The 15,362-nt window shown below is 52.5% G+C and overlaps 1 protein-coding gene and 1 pseudogene across 1 annotated transcript; one reads left to right on the plus strand and one right to left on the minus strand.

Annotated features, from left to right (window-relative positions):
* MYCN (MYCN proto-oncogene, bHLH transcription factor) lies at positions 3,893–10,370 on the minus strand. Its single transcript, XM_003125346.4, has 3 exons — positions 9,657–10,370; positions 7,540–8,449; positions 3,893–5,406 (listed from the first exon to the last, which is right to left on the minus strand). Exons 2-3 carry the CDS (start codon positions 8,330–8,332, stop codon positions 4,802–4,804), a joined length of 1,398 nt encoding a protein of 465 aa, XP_003125394.1. The 5' UTR covers positions 8,333–8,449; positions 9,657–10,370; the 3' UTR covers positions 3,893–4,801.
* Positions 10,163–10,577, plus strand: LOC110260051 (annotated as a pseudogene).

Genomic DNA, 15,362 nt, shown 5'->3' on the forward strand with positions numbered 1-15,362 from the left:
CACCACAGCTCACGGCAATGCCAGACCCCTAACCCACTGAGCAAGGCCAGGGATCGAACCCGCAACCTCATGGTTCCTAGTTGGATTTGTTAACCACTGCGCCATGATGGGAACTCCCGAGTCTCTTGTCTCTTGTTCACTGATGTCTCCCAAGCACCTGGAACTGAGCTTGGCACATGGTAGATGGAAAGAAAATATTGGTTGTGAGAGAGAAAAGGAGAGGAAGGGAGGGAGGAAGCGAGAGAGGGAAAGGAAGGAAGAAAAACGTAGTTGAGCATCAGGCTGCTGTGCCTCTCCTACCTGGTGCTCCACCTCTGAAATGGAACACGGCGCTCCATGGCTTCTAAGCCTCTTCCCAATCTCAGAACCTCTGATGCTAAAAACCACCCAAATGTGAGAGTTCCCTGGTGGCCTAGTGGTTAGGAGTCAGCACTTTCAACTGCTGCGGTCCAGGTCTGAGAATTAAGATCCCAGATTAAGCCACTGCACACCACAGGCAAAAAAAAAAAAAAAAAAAAAAAAATCCAAATTAGGATTTTCCAAAGCTAGCCACCATGGGGGTGATGAATGAAAGTCAAACCCAGAAGACCCATCTCCCAAAATGGGCAAAGGATGAACTGGCCGGCACTCCTGGAGGATTGGGTGACTCAGGTGTAAGAACTGGGGAGACCTTGCCAGGGCCACAGAGAGGCGAAAGGATTGTAACCACTGTCACTACAGGGCAGGTGACCTGTGGCCTCAGCCAAGTGGACAAGCCTCCTTAGCCCTGCAGTAGACCAGCAAACCACCCTCCTCCAGCAGCTAGCTCCAAACTGGAGCCTGGAGGAACCTGACTCAGCCCGGGGACCCCGACACCTGTCTCCCCTCCTTCTACACAGCTCCCCCACTGCCCCCGACAAACTTAACTCCCAGGCATTTTATCTTCACGTCCAGCCACCAGTTCCAGATGCTCACTGCTGCCTAGTGTATGTTGTTTCCCCGGCTTGTATTAGCCTGAGGCCTCAGAAAGCGGGTTGGTCGGAGGCCCCCATGTCACCATGCTCACCACGTTCCTTCCTCTGCTGCCTGCTCAGCCCCCAGCCATTCTGCCAGCCTCTGCCAAGTCCCTGTCCTCTGTCCACCACCAGACTTGGGCTTAGAATCAGAGGTGAACGGGAAGCTGTACCTGCTTGAGGGGCCCTCACGGTCAAGGTCAAGGAGGTCCAGGAGGGTGAATAGGATAGTTCTTCTCTTTCCAGAGGCTGGAAAGGGGTCCCCCAGGATAGGACAAAAGCGTATGAGAAGGAGATGACATTGGGTTTGCCATTCCAGGTTGAAAAGGATTTCAATAAACAGAAACTGTGTGACTCAGGAGGAGGGGCTAAGGCAGGACAAGTCAGAGGTGACGTCCCTGTGTCCGGTGTGGCTGGATGGAGGCCTGGAGTTGGCAGAGGGTGACGGAGCTGGTAAGCCAGGGCGGAGACAGCCTCGCAGGCTGGACCAAGGGATTTGGACTTTATCCCATAAGTGGTGGGGAACTGTTGAAAGTTTTCCTGCAGGGAGGCTATTTAGAAGGATTAATATGGAAGCACGCTGTAGACAGATGGATGAGCAGGGGAAAAGTCAACACCACGGAAAGAGCAACGGGCTGATCATCAGCAAACTCCAGGCCCAGGTCTGGCCATATTGAATCCCACGACCCCATTCAAGAAAGTGAAGCCATTCAGTGAGATGATCTCTAAGCTCCATCCAAGTCCTATGATTTATTGGTCTAATACAGAGCAGTTTCTCCGTCTAAAACTGTTCTTGGAACGCAGAGGAGATCTCTCATGTTATTGAAAGGAGTGGCTCGATTCTTCTTTGACTTCAGCAATGACTTTATAGATAATGGCAGAGCTAAACTGGGTGACACATGCCCTTGAACCAGGGAAGGCAAATAAGAGGTATTTTACTTTAGTTTTAATATTTTAATGCATATTAATGATCCACCTAAGCAAAAGCTTCTCTTTCATGTAAGGTAAAGAACATAAAAAGGTCATTTAACTAGCAGTGAAAAACAAAAGATCATACATACTCAGAGAATAGGCACCAAGTGTGTGGAATGAGAGCATGCACATAAGCTCTGAGCTTCCCAGCAGCCAGAGCAAAAATGGAGCCTGGTCGAAAGTGAGTTTAGGTCCTCATTCATTTCAAGTTTAACCTCCTCCATGACTAGAGTTCCATCTCTTTGAAACACCTAGGTAGGCCCTTTATGGGGACCACAATAAAAGAACCGGGACGTTGAGGTGGGTTTCAATAATCTCAATTACTTTGAGGCCCCTTAATTTTCTTTTGGCTCCCAAATACACAAGGTGCAGAGGCTACTCGGGGATTGGGGGCTTGTAAAATGCAAATGGACAGGAAGTCTTTTTGAATGACAATTCCAAAAGGACTTTCAAAGAGGTTTATCTTCTAGTGTGGGGATGGGGTCAAGTAGGGAGATCAAGGGGCAAAGAGAATTTTACCTGAATTTCAGCAGGCTGATCATGGGTACTGTCCATGGTGATGGCAGCAACCTCACAGCTCAGGAATTGTGGCTGTCAACCGGAGGACCTCAAACTCTAAACCCCACTGGCCTTGGTAAAATGGTCAAAGCAGTCAGGGACCCACAAGGCTGAGACAGGCAAAGCCCTTTGTCATCACCCCTGGTCCCTGTTTTCTTCTGAGCAAAGCAAAAGGGCTTTTCAGTTCAAAGCGACCCTCGGAGATGAATGACACCTCAGAGAAAGGGCCGGGAATACCACTTTGCACCTGAGAGAAGTACTTATACACTCTCAGTTCTGAGAAGCTGAATGCCTCCCAGACAAGGGTTCCCCCCTCCCAACAGGGAAACTCTGAAATGTCCTAATGCTATCTCGGCCCCCTTTCCCCACCCCCTTCCCCTCTCCCCTCCCCCCAATCTGCTGACCTGGCTGTCCTCCAGAACCAGCAAAGGTTAATCCTGCTTCCACCGGGCAGCCCAAGCAACCACAATAACCAGAGAGCCAAGTGCACGGAGCCACAGGAACACGCCAGGGCCTCTTCTAAAGGGCCGAGGAACTGGATCTGGGCCACACAGCTGTCACTCCCCGAGTTACTTCTGAGAATCAGATGGTGAGCTTTTTGAGAAGGGACCAAGCCTCCTCTTTATTTTGCCACCCTTGCACAGGTCCTAGTAAGTTTTAAGAACAACTGTCTTCTGGGAGATGAACTACACTCGATGCCAAAACATAAAGCCATCTGCTGATGGGACAAAGATTACCAACACCGAACATAGCCAATTTGCAGAGTTCCGTGTCTCCCTTTTACTTGTAAAGGATCTGATGGCCCAGCTTAGTTTGGTTAAATGGCCAACATATAGGCAAGTGTTTTGGCGAAGCATCACGTGCCATGGCCTCCACGTGCAATCACTAATCACCTTTGTGTGTAATCTGAGAAAATGCCAGTCTTCCTAAGCAGCTCTCTCCACTCCAGGGGACAATGACCCCTCCCCAACCAGGACTGTACAAATGACTGAAAACCAAGTTCCCAGAGTTCCTATTGTGGTGCAGAAGAAATGAATCTGACTAGCGTCCATGAGGATGCAGGTTTGATCCCTGGCCTTGCTCTGCGGGTTGAGCATCTGGTGTTGCTGAGAGCTGTGATGTAGGTTGCAGATGTGGCATGGATCTGGCGTTGCTGTGGCTGTTGTGTAGGCCAGCAGCTACAGCTCTGATTCTACCCCTAACCTGGCAACCTCCTTATGCCACGGGGGCGGCCCTAAAAAGACCAAAAAAAAAAAAGGAAAGAAAAAAGAAAAAAAAAACAAATTCCCCTCTCCAGGTCCTGGGCTATTTACAACTGCTTCTTAAGGGATAGCTGTTTAACGACTGCTCTCGAGGAAAAGAAAAGTTGCATCATTTAATTGCTATTTATTTTCATAAACATGAGGTATTTCAAAGTGCTATAAGATGCAGCACTAAATATATACATTTTGAAGAAATTAAACACAGAACTTTGCATTTACCCAGTTCTATGCACCAAACATGAACAAATACATTAACCGGAAGAAACAGGCTAGGAAAAAGGCATATATATATAGTAAATTTCTTTACAAAAGTTTCTTAGTTCAAAAAGTGATAAAGTAATATCTACTCAAAACTTTCACAACTCATTTTCATACGAAAATATAAGTATCAAATTTAGTTATGTATCAGCATCATACTAAAGTATACAGGCAGTGTAAGAATTAGTACAGTACATAACAGAGATTAACAATATATTTGTATACAAAACATGCTCCTCAAACATTGAGGTATTACAGTACTTAGGTATGAACTTCCAGTCTAATACTGGCCGCAAAAGCCACCTCTCAATACCCAGGACGTATACAAAAGGCAAGTGTGTCAATGGTATTTACAGAAATGTTCCCCAGGGGTTTCAGTGGCAAACCCCAACGTGGCCTCTGCTGGAAATTAAGCACCATTTTAAAAAGAAGGAATGATTTTCTCTCGTCGGGAAACTTGGAACAAACAAGGTGACTTCCACAGCCCCAGAAGGCTCCCAACTGTCGCAAACTTGGGACCGCCGTCTCGGAGGTGTGACGGAGGAACACACTGCCAGGGCCACCCAGCACCCCTTCCCGCAGGCCCTCTCCGAGGTCCTGGAAGAAGAACCCCAAGTGTCCTGCTCCCCACTCAGATCCAAACTCGACGGGGGGGGACCGATTTGAAAGTAAACCAACATTCTTAATGTCAACACAATGTTTGTTTAAAAAAAAAAAAAATGTGCAAAGCGGCAGTGACTGTCCAGTTCTGAGAAACGTTTAGCAAGTCCGAGCGTGTTCAATTTTCTTGAGCAACTGCTGCTGCCTCGCCTGCAGCTTCTCTTTCTCCAGCAAAAGCTGATGCTCCTCGGCCTGGAGAGAGTGGACGTACTCGGTGGCCTTTTTCAAAATGACCACCTTGGCGGCCTTCTCGTTTTTCACCAGCTCTGGCACGTGGTCCCTGAGGGTGAGGAAGCTGGACCGCAGGTCGTTGCGGCGCTGGCGCTCCAGGATGTTGTGGTTCCGGCGCCGCTCACTGTCCTCCGAGTCAGAGTTGCGGGGGCTCAAGCTCTTGGCCTTGGGGGGGACGACGCTCTTGAGGGGACGTGGGGAGGTTTCACTCTTCATCTTCTTCTGAGGCGGTGCGTCCTCGCTCTCCACGTAGGGAGATGGGGCGGCGTAGTTGTGCTGCTGGTGGATGGGGACACAGCGCTTGAGGATCAGCTCCCCCGCCGGGGCCCGCCCAGGGCCCAGGGCTGCGCTCTTGGGACGCACAGTGATGGTGAAGGTGGTGACAGCTTTGCTGTTGGAGGAGGACCGCCGCTTCTCCACAGTCACCACGTCAATTTCCTCCTCCTCGTCCTCCTCCTCGTCATCTTCGTCATCTTGGAGAACAAGAGGCAGCGTTAGTCTCATGGCGGGACACAACTGAACTCACAGACACACAGGCAACCTGGTTTGCTCATACCGTGACCCCATCAGCACAGGTCTGCAGCGGCACCCGCTTTTTCCTTCCCCCGACTCCTAGCCGTCCAAGCCGTCCATTCAAGCTTGAGCAGGTGGCAGAAGCAGAAAGAGCCTGGGCTTTGGGGCCAGGCAGAATCCTGGCTCCATCACACTAGCTGCCTGACCCTGAGCAAGTTGCTTCATCTTTCTAAGCCTCAGTTTCTCCAGCTATTTACATGGGGGAGAACACCAGAGGTGGACTTGAACAGATTATCTGTAGACAGAGGTTCGGTCGACAGGAAGCTTTCATCCTTGCTAGTCTGCCCCAGACCCGCTTATTTATCTCCATCTCCACACTTGAGAATGGATGCTCCTCATTTTAGGAGCCTCATTTAGCAATTTACACATGGTTGAGGTTGATTTTAAGTCAAACAAACTTAAAGAACAACTTAATTAACTAAGGAAGAAAAATAACCTCGTCTTCCAGGAACCTGAGTTCTATATAGTAAGCGATTTTCACCTAACAAAGATCAAACCTTAACTACAAAGTCCTAATCCACTGGAATCTAAACCCCCAAATCGGGGGTGGGGGGGCACCTCTTCTCAAAGTCACCACCAGCAGCAGCAGCAACAAAGACGTGTAGCTTCATGTGTGCATGTTCGCCTCTCTCCTCATTTATTACCAGGCTCGGATCGAAAATTATTGTTTAAAATGCAAGCATGAAAATCAAAACACTTCTTCTGCTTGATCTGAAGGGGACCGGAAAGCTGAACAATTGTGGGATTTGTTCTAAAGCCGAAATGTGAGGCTGTTCCAGTCTGTGGGTCCCTTTAAGCCAATGTTTTGGTTTTCTGCCAAGAAGACAGCTGTTGGAAGGAAGTGCTTCCTCACCGAAAGCTGTCAAGGCACAGACATTAAAGGGACAGACCCGTTCAAACTGGAGGCTTAGCACCAAGTTTCCTCCCAGGAGCCTCCGAAGACTCCGTCCTCAGGCCCCCAAAGGAAATTTAGGCTTTTTATTCACCTGCATTCTGAAAACACTGGTTTTCAAGGTCCAAAGCTCCCAGCTCCAAGGACAGGGGCTATTCCAGTATTTGGGTAGAGTTCTTCACCTCCAGGCAAAGTCCTGGGATTAACCCTACCCTTCAGTTTCAGCAGAAGGCACACAATAGAACCAATCAATGAGTGCTTCAGGGTGTGTGCATTCCTGGAGGGCCTGCGAAGTGCCCGCCCTCACCTTGAAGGGCTCTGGGTTACAAAACAGGACTCCCCTCTGAAATTAGCCCTGGAATTCTGGCTAGAAGACAAAACCGGGCTGGTTCTCACCGCACACTGTAAAGAGGCGGCGGCCCCCTGAGAATGTACACAACCACTGTTGTACTTGCCGCCAGCTGCTGAATGAAAGGAGGGAGGGGTGGCCTCACCACCCTCAGCCTTTCAGGTCCTCCGCCCGCCGGCTGGCCAGCATATCGCCGCCTGCTGGCCGCAGACCAGGAGCAAATAGCCCACCGCCCACTGAGGAAGGGGGGGGGAGCCCCCAGGTTTAAAAACATAAAATAAATTCGGGGCTCGCCATCCGTGCAATCCCTCCGAACTTTCTGCTTCCTAAATAGGATTTTGCACAAGTATGTCCTTCTCGGGGTGTCTCCCCATCCTTGGCCAGGGCGCGGACTGCCTATTCACCCCTGCGCTAACAGGTCCTGCCCAGGCAATGTGGGCAGCCAGCCTCTGAACCCCAACCCGGCTTTAGTTACTCAACTTTTCCTGTGTTCCCTCTTCCGAGGGCGCTGCAGAGAGAAATGGGGCTCTGGATGGGGACCAGTGATGGAATCAGGTTCCTGGAGGGGGCTGAGGGACCCTCAGTGGAGGTGGGGCACGGGGAAAACCCTCTTACAGCGTTCACGCCCCCTCTCCTGCTTACCCTGGGGATCGGCTTGGAGAGCACATCCCAGCCACCGGCGCCACCTCCAAAATACTCTCCCCTAAAGCTAAACCCCACGGACAACAAACGGAGCGCCACCCCGAGCCCCTGGACCTCAGGGAGGCAGCCGGACCCCGGCTCGCTCTTTACCTGAGTCGCTCAGGGTGTCCTCTCCGGAGGTGCTGAGGGCCTTGTGGTCACTGCCGCTGGCCGGGCGGCCGCCGGGGCGGGGAAGGGCGGCCACCGGGGCTCCCGCCGGGGCTGCGGCACTCGCCCCCGAGACGATCACGGTGCCCGCCGCCGGGGCAACGGCCGGGGCAGCGGGCGCGGGCGCGGGCTCGCGCTTGTTCACCGGGAATGGGAAGACCACGGCAGGATCCACGCACTCGGCGGCCGGGTGGGCGAGCTCGGTGGGCAGGGCGGCCCCCGCGCGGCCCGGCCCCGCAGCCGCCGCGCTGTGCCCGCGGCCCCCCGGGCTGGTGGCGCCCGCGCCCGGGACCGGAGCTGCAGGGCCCGCGGCGGGCGGCCGGCCGTGCTGCAACTTCTCGCTCACGGCGCGCTCCAGCTTCTCGCGGGCGGAGAAGCCGCTCCACATGCAGTCCTGGAGGATGACCGGGTTGGGGGTGAGGCCGCCCAGGCCCCCCAGGCCGAACGCGTCCTCCTCCGCCGGGTTGCCCCACAGGTCGGCCTCGGGCAGCAGCATCTCGGTGGCCCAGTTCGGGGGCTCCGGGCTGTGCTCCGGGAAGGCACGGCTGGGCGACAGCGGGGGCGTGGGCAACAGCTCAAACTTCTTCCAGATGTCCTCCCCCGGGGGGGTCGAGTCGGGGCCGCCGAAGTAGAAGTCATCTTCGTCTGGGTAGAAGCAGGGCTGCAGCGAGTCAAACTCGAGGTCGGGGTTCTTGCAGATCATCCCTGGCATGGTGGACGCGGTGCAGCTCGGCATCGGCTCGCCTCCTGGCCGCCGAATGAGGGCTTCTTTCCGCTTCGCTCTTTTTAGTTCGGGGGGTGCTTCCTTCCCGTGGGGGGCGCGGAGGGCGGGGGCCCGCGCCAACCTCCGACACTGCAACCGACAGACACACCAGGAGAGGGTTGGCAAGCGGAGCCGGATGGGGGGGGGCGGCAGTGGTCACCCCCTCTCACCCGGTTCCTCAATCTCCCCTCCAAGCCCCCCACTCTGCCCAGGGCTCCCGAAGGTGGAGGAAGTTGTGTCTCTCGCTCTCTCCCTCCCTCCTTTTGTGTACAAGCTGTCTACGACAGGGGGTGGGAGGGGGCATGCAGATGCGGGGGGTGGTGGCAGGCTCTGCAACTTTGGAAACTGCCATTTCATTCACACAAGGCAACGCCTGGGGGAGGGGGCTGTTCAAGGCTGCAGAATTCTAGCTCCCACCAGCTCGCCGACAATCCCGGTTGCACCCAAGTAGGGCCAGCTGCTCCAAGGAAGCCCCAGGCTCCAACCCAGGTACCGGGCACCGGCTTTGGAGTGCCCTCGGTCCCCGCTTTGTAAAATTGCAACCTGGGGAGCGCAAGCGATAGTGGGGGATTGAGGAAACTTTGCAAATGGAAAAATCCTTTCTCTAGACCGAGACCAACAACAGGCACCCAAATCCAGACACCCCCCCCCAACTGAGCAGACGCCCCCGGCATCCACCCGCTGCAGGGGGAGTACTGCCAATAGCTGGTTTTGAACCCCTCTAACCCACTCCCCCACTGTTTCAAACCCCCAACAACGTCCTCTTCCTGGGAGAGAGGAGCGCCTGGACCCCAGTTCCCGGCAATGATTTAGGGGCACCAGCGCGGGGAGGGTCGCCGGGAGAACCGCGTCTCCTCCAAGCTGGAGCAGCCTGGAGCAGCCGTGACCCAGATTACCACCGTGACGGCCTCGCCCTGCTTAACCCTCCCTTCTTCCTCTGGGGGCGACCTTTGGAGAAGAACCCAGCTTTGGAGTGGGGGCGCACCGGCTCCCCGTCAGCTCAATTGCAGACAAATGTTCTAGAGAAGGGTGAATTTCTTTTCGACGAAGCCATTACAACCCCCTGGCAAGGGCAGTAAAAGGATTAGGGCGGGTCTCTCCCAGCCCGGGAGGCTTCGGGACTGGAACTGGCTTTTCAGGGGAACCCCCGAGATGGTTTTGTTTCCGAAGCAGAAACAGTCCCCCGGGCATATTCGGGCGCCCTGTGCGCCAGCCGCGATCCTGTCCAGGGTTTGCCTTCCCGCCGCGCTATAGCCGCTCCGGGGGCGCCGGGCTGTTTGCAACCCCCGCTTCTTACCTCCCGCCGACTGCCGGGGATCCAGAGGCGATTCTTTGCGGGGGGTCCCGGGGTGGCCAGGGGGCGGGGGGTGGTCCTCGGGTGACTGCAGTCTGTGCGCGCTTGCGCCTGGCTAGCGCTCGCTCGGCTCCAACCCAGTTCCCAGGAGCCCCCCGCATCCACCCTGCGCGTCCAGACAGATGACTGTCACTGGCTGCGCTTTGAAGCTCGGGGGATATTATTAACTGAAAAATCTGACACACCCGGGGGGCGGGGAGAGAAGGGGGCTGCGGCACAGACAAGGGGGAGGGAGAACGGCAGAGGAAAGCGGCTTTACCCCGCCCTCTTGATTTCCATAAAAATCAGGGGAGGCGCCAAGGCTTTCGCGCCAAAAGCCACTTGCTTTTCTTCTTTGCAGAGAGGAGGCTGCAAAGCTGGGAAGCCCGGGGCGTGCTCCTCCCGCCCTTTTAGGCCCCCGAGCTTGCACCCGGTGCACTCTGCGGACCAGCTGCGCGCCGAGTGGTGCAATGCAGCACCCACCCGGCGGGCCTGGCAATTGCTTAGCATTAAAAAAAAATTTTTTCCGGAGGGTTCCGGGGGTGTTGTTGGGATTGGGGGAGTGGTTCCGAGCCTCCTAACCCAGCCTCCACCTCGACTGCGTTAGTGTGCTGCTGAGCGCCAGGCCAAGGTCCAGCCGGCCCGTGCGGGGGGTTGGGGGCTGCTTAAGAGCTGTCTCTATCTGCTTAAAGCTGGACCCAGGGAACGAGGTGGGAGGGAGAGGACGCGCCCATTTAGGAGCGAGACCGCAGAAGATTTCTAGTTTTAAATTGAAAGGAGAGGGGCGCCCCCTTGTTTGAAAATAAATAAATAACTGCGGGCTAGGAGGGTGGCGTCGCGGTGTTTTCTCCGGCCGAAGGCGACACCTCGCGGAGACCGAGCAGAAAGCGGAGCTGCCGGGCCGGTCTCGGGGGTCCGAGCGGGGCCACCCGCCGCCCCTGCCGCCCTGTCAACCTGTCATCACCGCCGCACGGGAGGTGGCGGCTCGGTTCGGCTCGGCTTCCGAAGGGAATGGGTGGCCGCCGTTCCCCAGGGTTCCCAAGTCAGCCTTTCAAAGCCAGCGATTTCCCGAATTCCAGGGGGACGGATCAGGTTCTCGGAGGAATTGCCAGGCACACCTCCTGGAGCCCAAACCTCGACATGGAAACCTTGGCTTCAAATTGCTGGAAGCAAAAAGGCCAGCGGCTAGCGCTACTGGGCCTCTTTGTGCCTGGGTCTCTTCAGTTGTGAAATGGAGTTAGTACTGGTGTTTACCTCATAGGGTGGTTGTGAGAACTAATTTCGAAAGCGCTCGGAACGGTGCCCAGCGCGGGACAAGTGTTGAGTGTCAGCTATTGTTATTGACAGATCCTGATAGATCCTTCTGGGGAAATTAACACCCACCCCACCGCTGCTATCAAATCCTCACGTCGCTCAGGTCTAGCTTTCCTGCAGGTGTGTGTGCGTTGGGGGGGGGGGTGTTCCACCATCCTAGCCCCTGTCCCCAAACTCCCCAGGAACAGCTGGAGCCTCCCCAGCAGCCCCCTTCGCCACCAAATACACAACGGAAGTGGAATTTCCTCTGGAAAAATGTTCCTCCCGGGGTGAAGGGTTGCTCTCCTAGCCCCCCAGATGGGGGTGGGAGAGCTTCTCCCACCTCCTTTTTCCCCAAGCTGGAATGCCACTCCTCCTGGTCATTCGCCTCTGCATTCAAACCAGTCACGGAGGAGGCTGTGGAGGGTCGGGGGCAGCCTGTAAGACGCTCCCCTATTAGCATTTGTGAAGGCTCTTCCAGCCTTTACCCTGGGTGCCTACATAATTCTGGGGAGAAAGTCAGGTTCCCAGAGTTCTAGGAAGTGGCCCATGAATGAGGATGAGCGGCTCTCCCAAACGCCTTTCTTATTATTATTTCCTTCCCATATGGAAAGCTCTAAACCTTTGCAAAAGCCTTTCAGCACCCCCCGACTTTTGCCTTTCCCTAACCCCTTAATCTAAACCTAGCCCTCCCGCTGCATTCATCCCAAGGATCCTGGATTTCCCTACACAACGCTTACCTTCTTTTGTAATTATATTTGCCTGAGAAGTTTCCTTTCAGGACCGTTTCCCCCGCACCCCCCATCCCCGACCTGTGGGGAAAGAGGCTGGGTCTTCCTCGCCGTCTTCAGGCCTGCTGTGTCTGTTTTGCTCAGGGAGGTGTCCTCAGAGCAAAGCAGCTGGTTATCCATACACGGTACGTTGTCCTGGAATAAGTCCTTCTGAAGAAGCCAAAGAAGCTTCAAAGAGTTTCTGCTTATCGGCCACAGAGGGAAAGACATGAATGCCGACCCTCAGATCCTCAGCAGCCCCAGGAAAGGCCCTCCGAATTGCCTGCCCCACTTTTTTTTTTACCAAAACAGCAGGAGGACTGTTACATTCACGGGCCCTGTAGCTACATGGAAAAGTCCTACCATGGGAGTTCCCATTGTGGCTCAGTGGTTAACGAACCCGACTAGGAACCATGGGGTTGCAGGTTCGATCCCTGGCCTTGCTCAGTGGGTTAAGGATCTGGCGTTGCCATGAGCTGTGGTGCAGGTTGCAGACGAAGCTTGGACCCTGTGTTGCTGTGGCGTGGGCCGGTGGCTACAGCTCCAATTAGACCCCTAGCCTGGAACCTCCATATGCCACGAGAGCAGCCCAAGAAATGGCAAAAAAAAAAAAAAAAGGACAAAATAATAATAATAATAATAAAAGTCCTACCTTGTCCTTTCTCTCTAGACCCATGCCCTTCACCACTTGGTCAAGGGACAAAGTGCAGCAGAAAAAGAAAAGACAAGGCCTGGTGCCTGTGCCTCCGAGCAAATCCTGTATCCTTCCTCCGGACCTCAATCTCTAATCTCCTCCTTTTCGGGCAAACCAGTAATTACTGACAAGTCTGAATTTGAAGTTTAACAGAATGATAAAATTCAACAAGTATTTATGGGCACCTCCATTTGCAAAAGGAAAGATAAAAGACTTGGTCCATGGAGAAAGCCTTGCTGCTGTTGGTTCCTGGTCTACTTGTAGAGAAAACCTGCAAATTCCACTTAAAGCTGTTGAAACACCCTCAGACGATGTGGACACCCACGAAAGACATCTTTAGACGACTTAGAACACGGGCTCAGCCGGCATGGACTGTCCCAATTCAGGACAGAGATGAATGAAGTGAGATACCTAAAATGGACCAGCAGATAGGACAGTTATACACAGGATTTGGTTTATAAATCAGGAGATTTTTGAGGGAGGAGAATGTTTTAGTCTACAAATCCCTTCTTTATTAAAATAAAAACAAACCACACACACACACACACACACACACACACACACACACTCAGAAGGGTTCAACACAGGACTGGCTAGCAGATCAAAACCCTCTAAGGGGTTTTCCCAGATCATGAGTCAAAGATGCAGCTTCAGGGACCACGGTTTCTCCTGGGAACCTTACTGGGCCCCTCTCTGAAATGTGTGCATTTTTTGCTGATTAAATACTTTTTAAATCCCTGGCTCTTTTTTTGCTCTTTAGGGCCACACCCCACAGCAGACAGAAGTTTCCAGGCTAGGGGTCCAATAGGAGCTGTAGCCGCCGGCTTACACCACACTACAGCCACAGGAACGCAGGATCCGAGCCTCGTCTGCGACCTACATCACAGCTCACTGCAATGCCGGATCCTTTTAACCCAGTGAGCGAGGCCAGGGATCGAACCGGCCTCTTCAGGGATACTGGTCAGGTTCCTTACTGCTGAGTCACAACAGGAACTTCTGACTCTTCATTTAGAATAAAGTAAAGCTAGCTCCCTGACTTACCCAGTTACCAATGGATTTCATTTTTAAAAACCTAAATTTTTTAAACCTAAAAAAGATTTAAATAGGAAAAGTAAGAGTATAAAAGTAAAGAAAATATTTATTGGAGCTCTTTCGAAGACTGATAGTCCAAAAACACAGAAGGAAAAATTTAACCTATTTGACGACGATAAAAATGTTAAATTACAGTTAAAGCACATCCTATACTAAGTCAAAAAGCAACAGAGTGATAGATAAATTCTTGCCTCATCTATAGGCGACAAAGCGTATATCTCTCACACACACAAAGAGCTCCTACACATTGAAGAGAAAAACAGCCCAATCGAAATAAGGGTCCACGATGAGAGTAGGTAATTCACTGAATAGGAAATGCAAATTGTCCATAAACATATGAAAAGATGCTCAGCTTCACTAGTAGTCAGGGAAATGCAAATTAAATCTGAAGGAGATTAACATTTTTTGGTCTAGCAGATTGGCCCAAGTGTTGGCAGTGCTGGGGAGGGGGTTGGGGACCCTCTCTTACACGGTTGGTGTTCCAGCCCCAAGAGGAAAGGCAATCCCTGTCTCCTAAATCCATCCTACGGGAAATAATAAAAAATACGTAAAACAACATAAACAAGGAACTGTGTCACAACATCGTCCTCGATAACAAAAATACAAAAATATTATCAATAATCATAGGAAAAGGGTTGAATCTGCCATCATATATCCAAGCAGTGAAATAATGTGAAGCTATTAAAAATGTGTTAGAGCTGTAGGCACTGATTTGGAAATATCCACGTGTGAAGGGTTAGTCAGCCAGGCCTGGGTGAGCGGTCTGCCATCTTGGTTATATGTGTACTTAGCTATGTCTGCGTAAACCCAGCCACACATTGGGTGGAAGGCATTTGTTAGGAGGGTTTACTTAGAAGAAAGGAAACGGGGGCGGGGGGGCTGCGAAACGTTGCTCTTCAGGTAGTATTTTTGAATCTGTGGGATTATGAGCAAATTTAAATTTTTGATGGGTTTTTTTTTTCAAAACAATACTTGTATTACTCTCCAAGGAGGCTCATCAGGAAGCGGATCATTTGGGGAGGTAAAGGATCCCTTTGTGAAGCCTCAACTCTTCCCCAAAGTTCTTTGTCTCCCAGGCGGGTTGGCATGCTTTCTGCCCAAATGGGGGCTGAACTACATCAGCTGAGAGTGGGGTCAAAGAAATAAAATGGCCTGGTTTAATTAGGATTAGACTCCAGCCACCCGAAGCCATTGAAAATAGATGATGTTGGGTGGGCCCAAAGCAAGACTTAGATTTTTTTGACTTCTGAGCCCAGAGGAAAATTTGCGATCCGGCATTGAGAGTTTTGGGGGTGGGGAGTTTTACTGGGAACTGCAACGGTTTTGTCTAAAACAAAGTTTATTCTCGTTGAATGCCAGTAATTTAATCACAGATTCAGAAAATGAGATGTGTCCAACAGGCCCTGTACTCCCTTCAGAGACTGATTTCGCATCTTTTGAGGCAGCTTAAGCACCCTTCCCCCACTGGGAAGCCTTCTTTCAAGCTTAGCACATAACAGAGTCTTTGAGAAGCACGAAGATGGAGTGAGAGTAAAAATGGCTTGAAAACTGCAAAGAGCTCTGTGGGAGATTGTTGCTATAGCCTTGGAACTCCCATTTATCTGCTTTTCTTGATGCGAAAAGGCAAGACCAGGAAAACTGTCCTGGGAGAAAGGGAAGCTGCTTAGGGTCAGGCGCCAAGGGGCAGGGTGGGGTGGGGCAAAGAGGGCTTCACTCTGTAGACCTCAGATTTGAATCCTCTGCGCCAGGGGGGTTTGCACAGAGGGGACGCCAGTCTTAATGGGCACCTGTAAGGGCCACAAGGAATTTTGACTAAAGATC

This window comes from Sus scrofa, chromosome 3, assembly GCF_000003025.6.
Source record: "Sus scrofa isolate TJ Tabasco breed Duroc chromosome 3, Sscrofa11.1, whole genome shotgun sequence".
Classification (NCBI taxonomy): Eukaryota; Metazoa; Chordata; class Mammalia; order Artiodactyla; family Suidae; genus Sus; species Sus scrofa.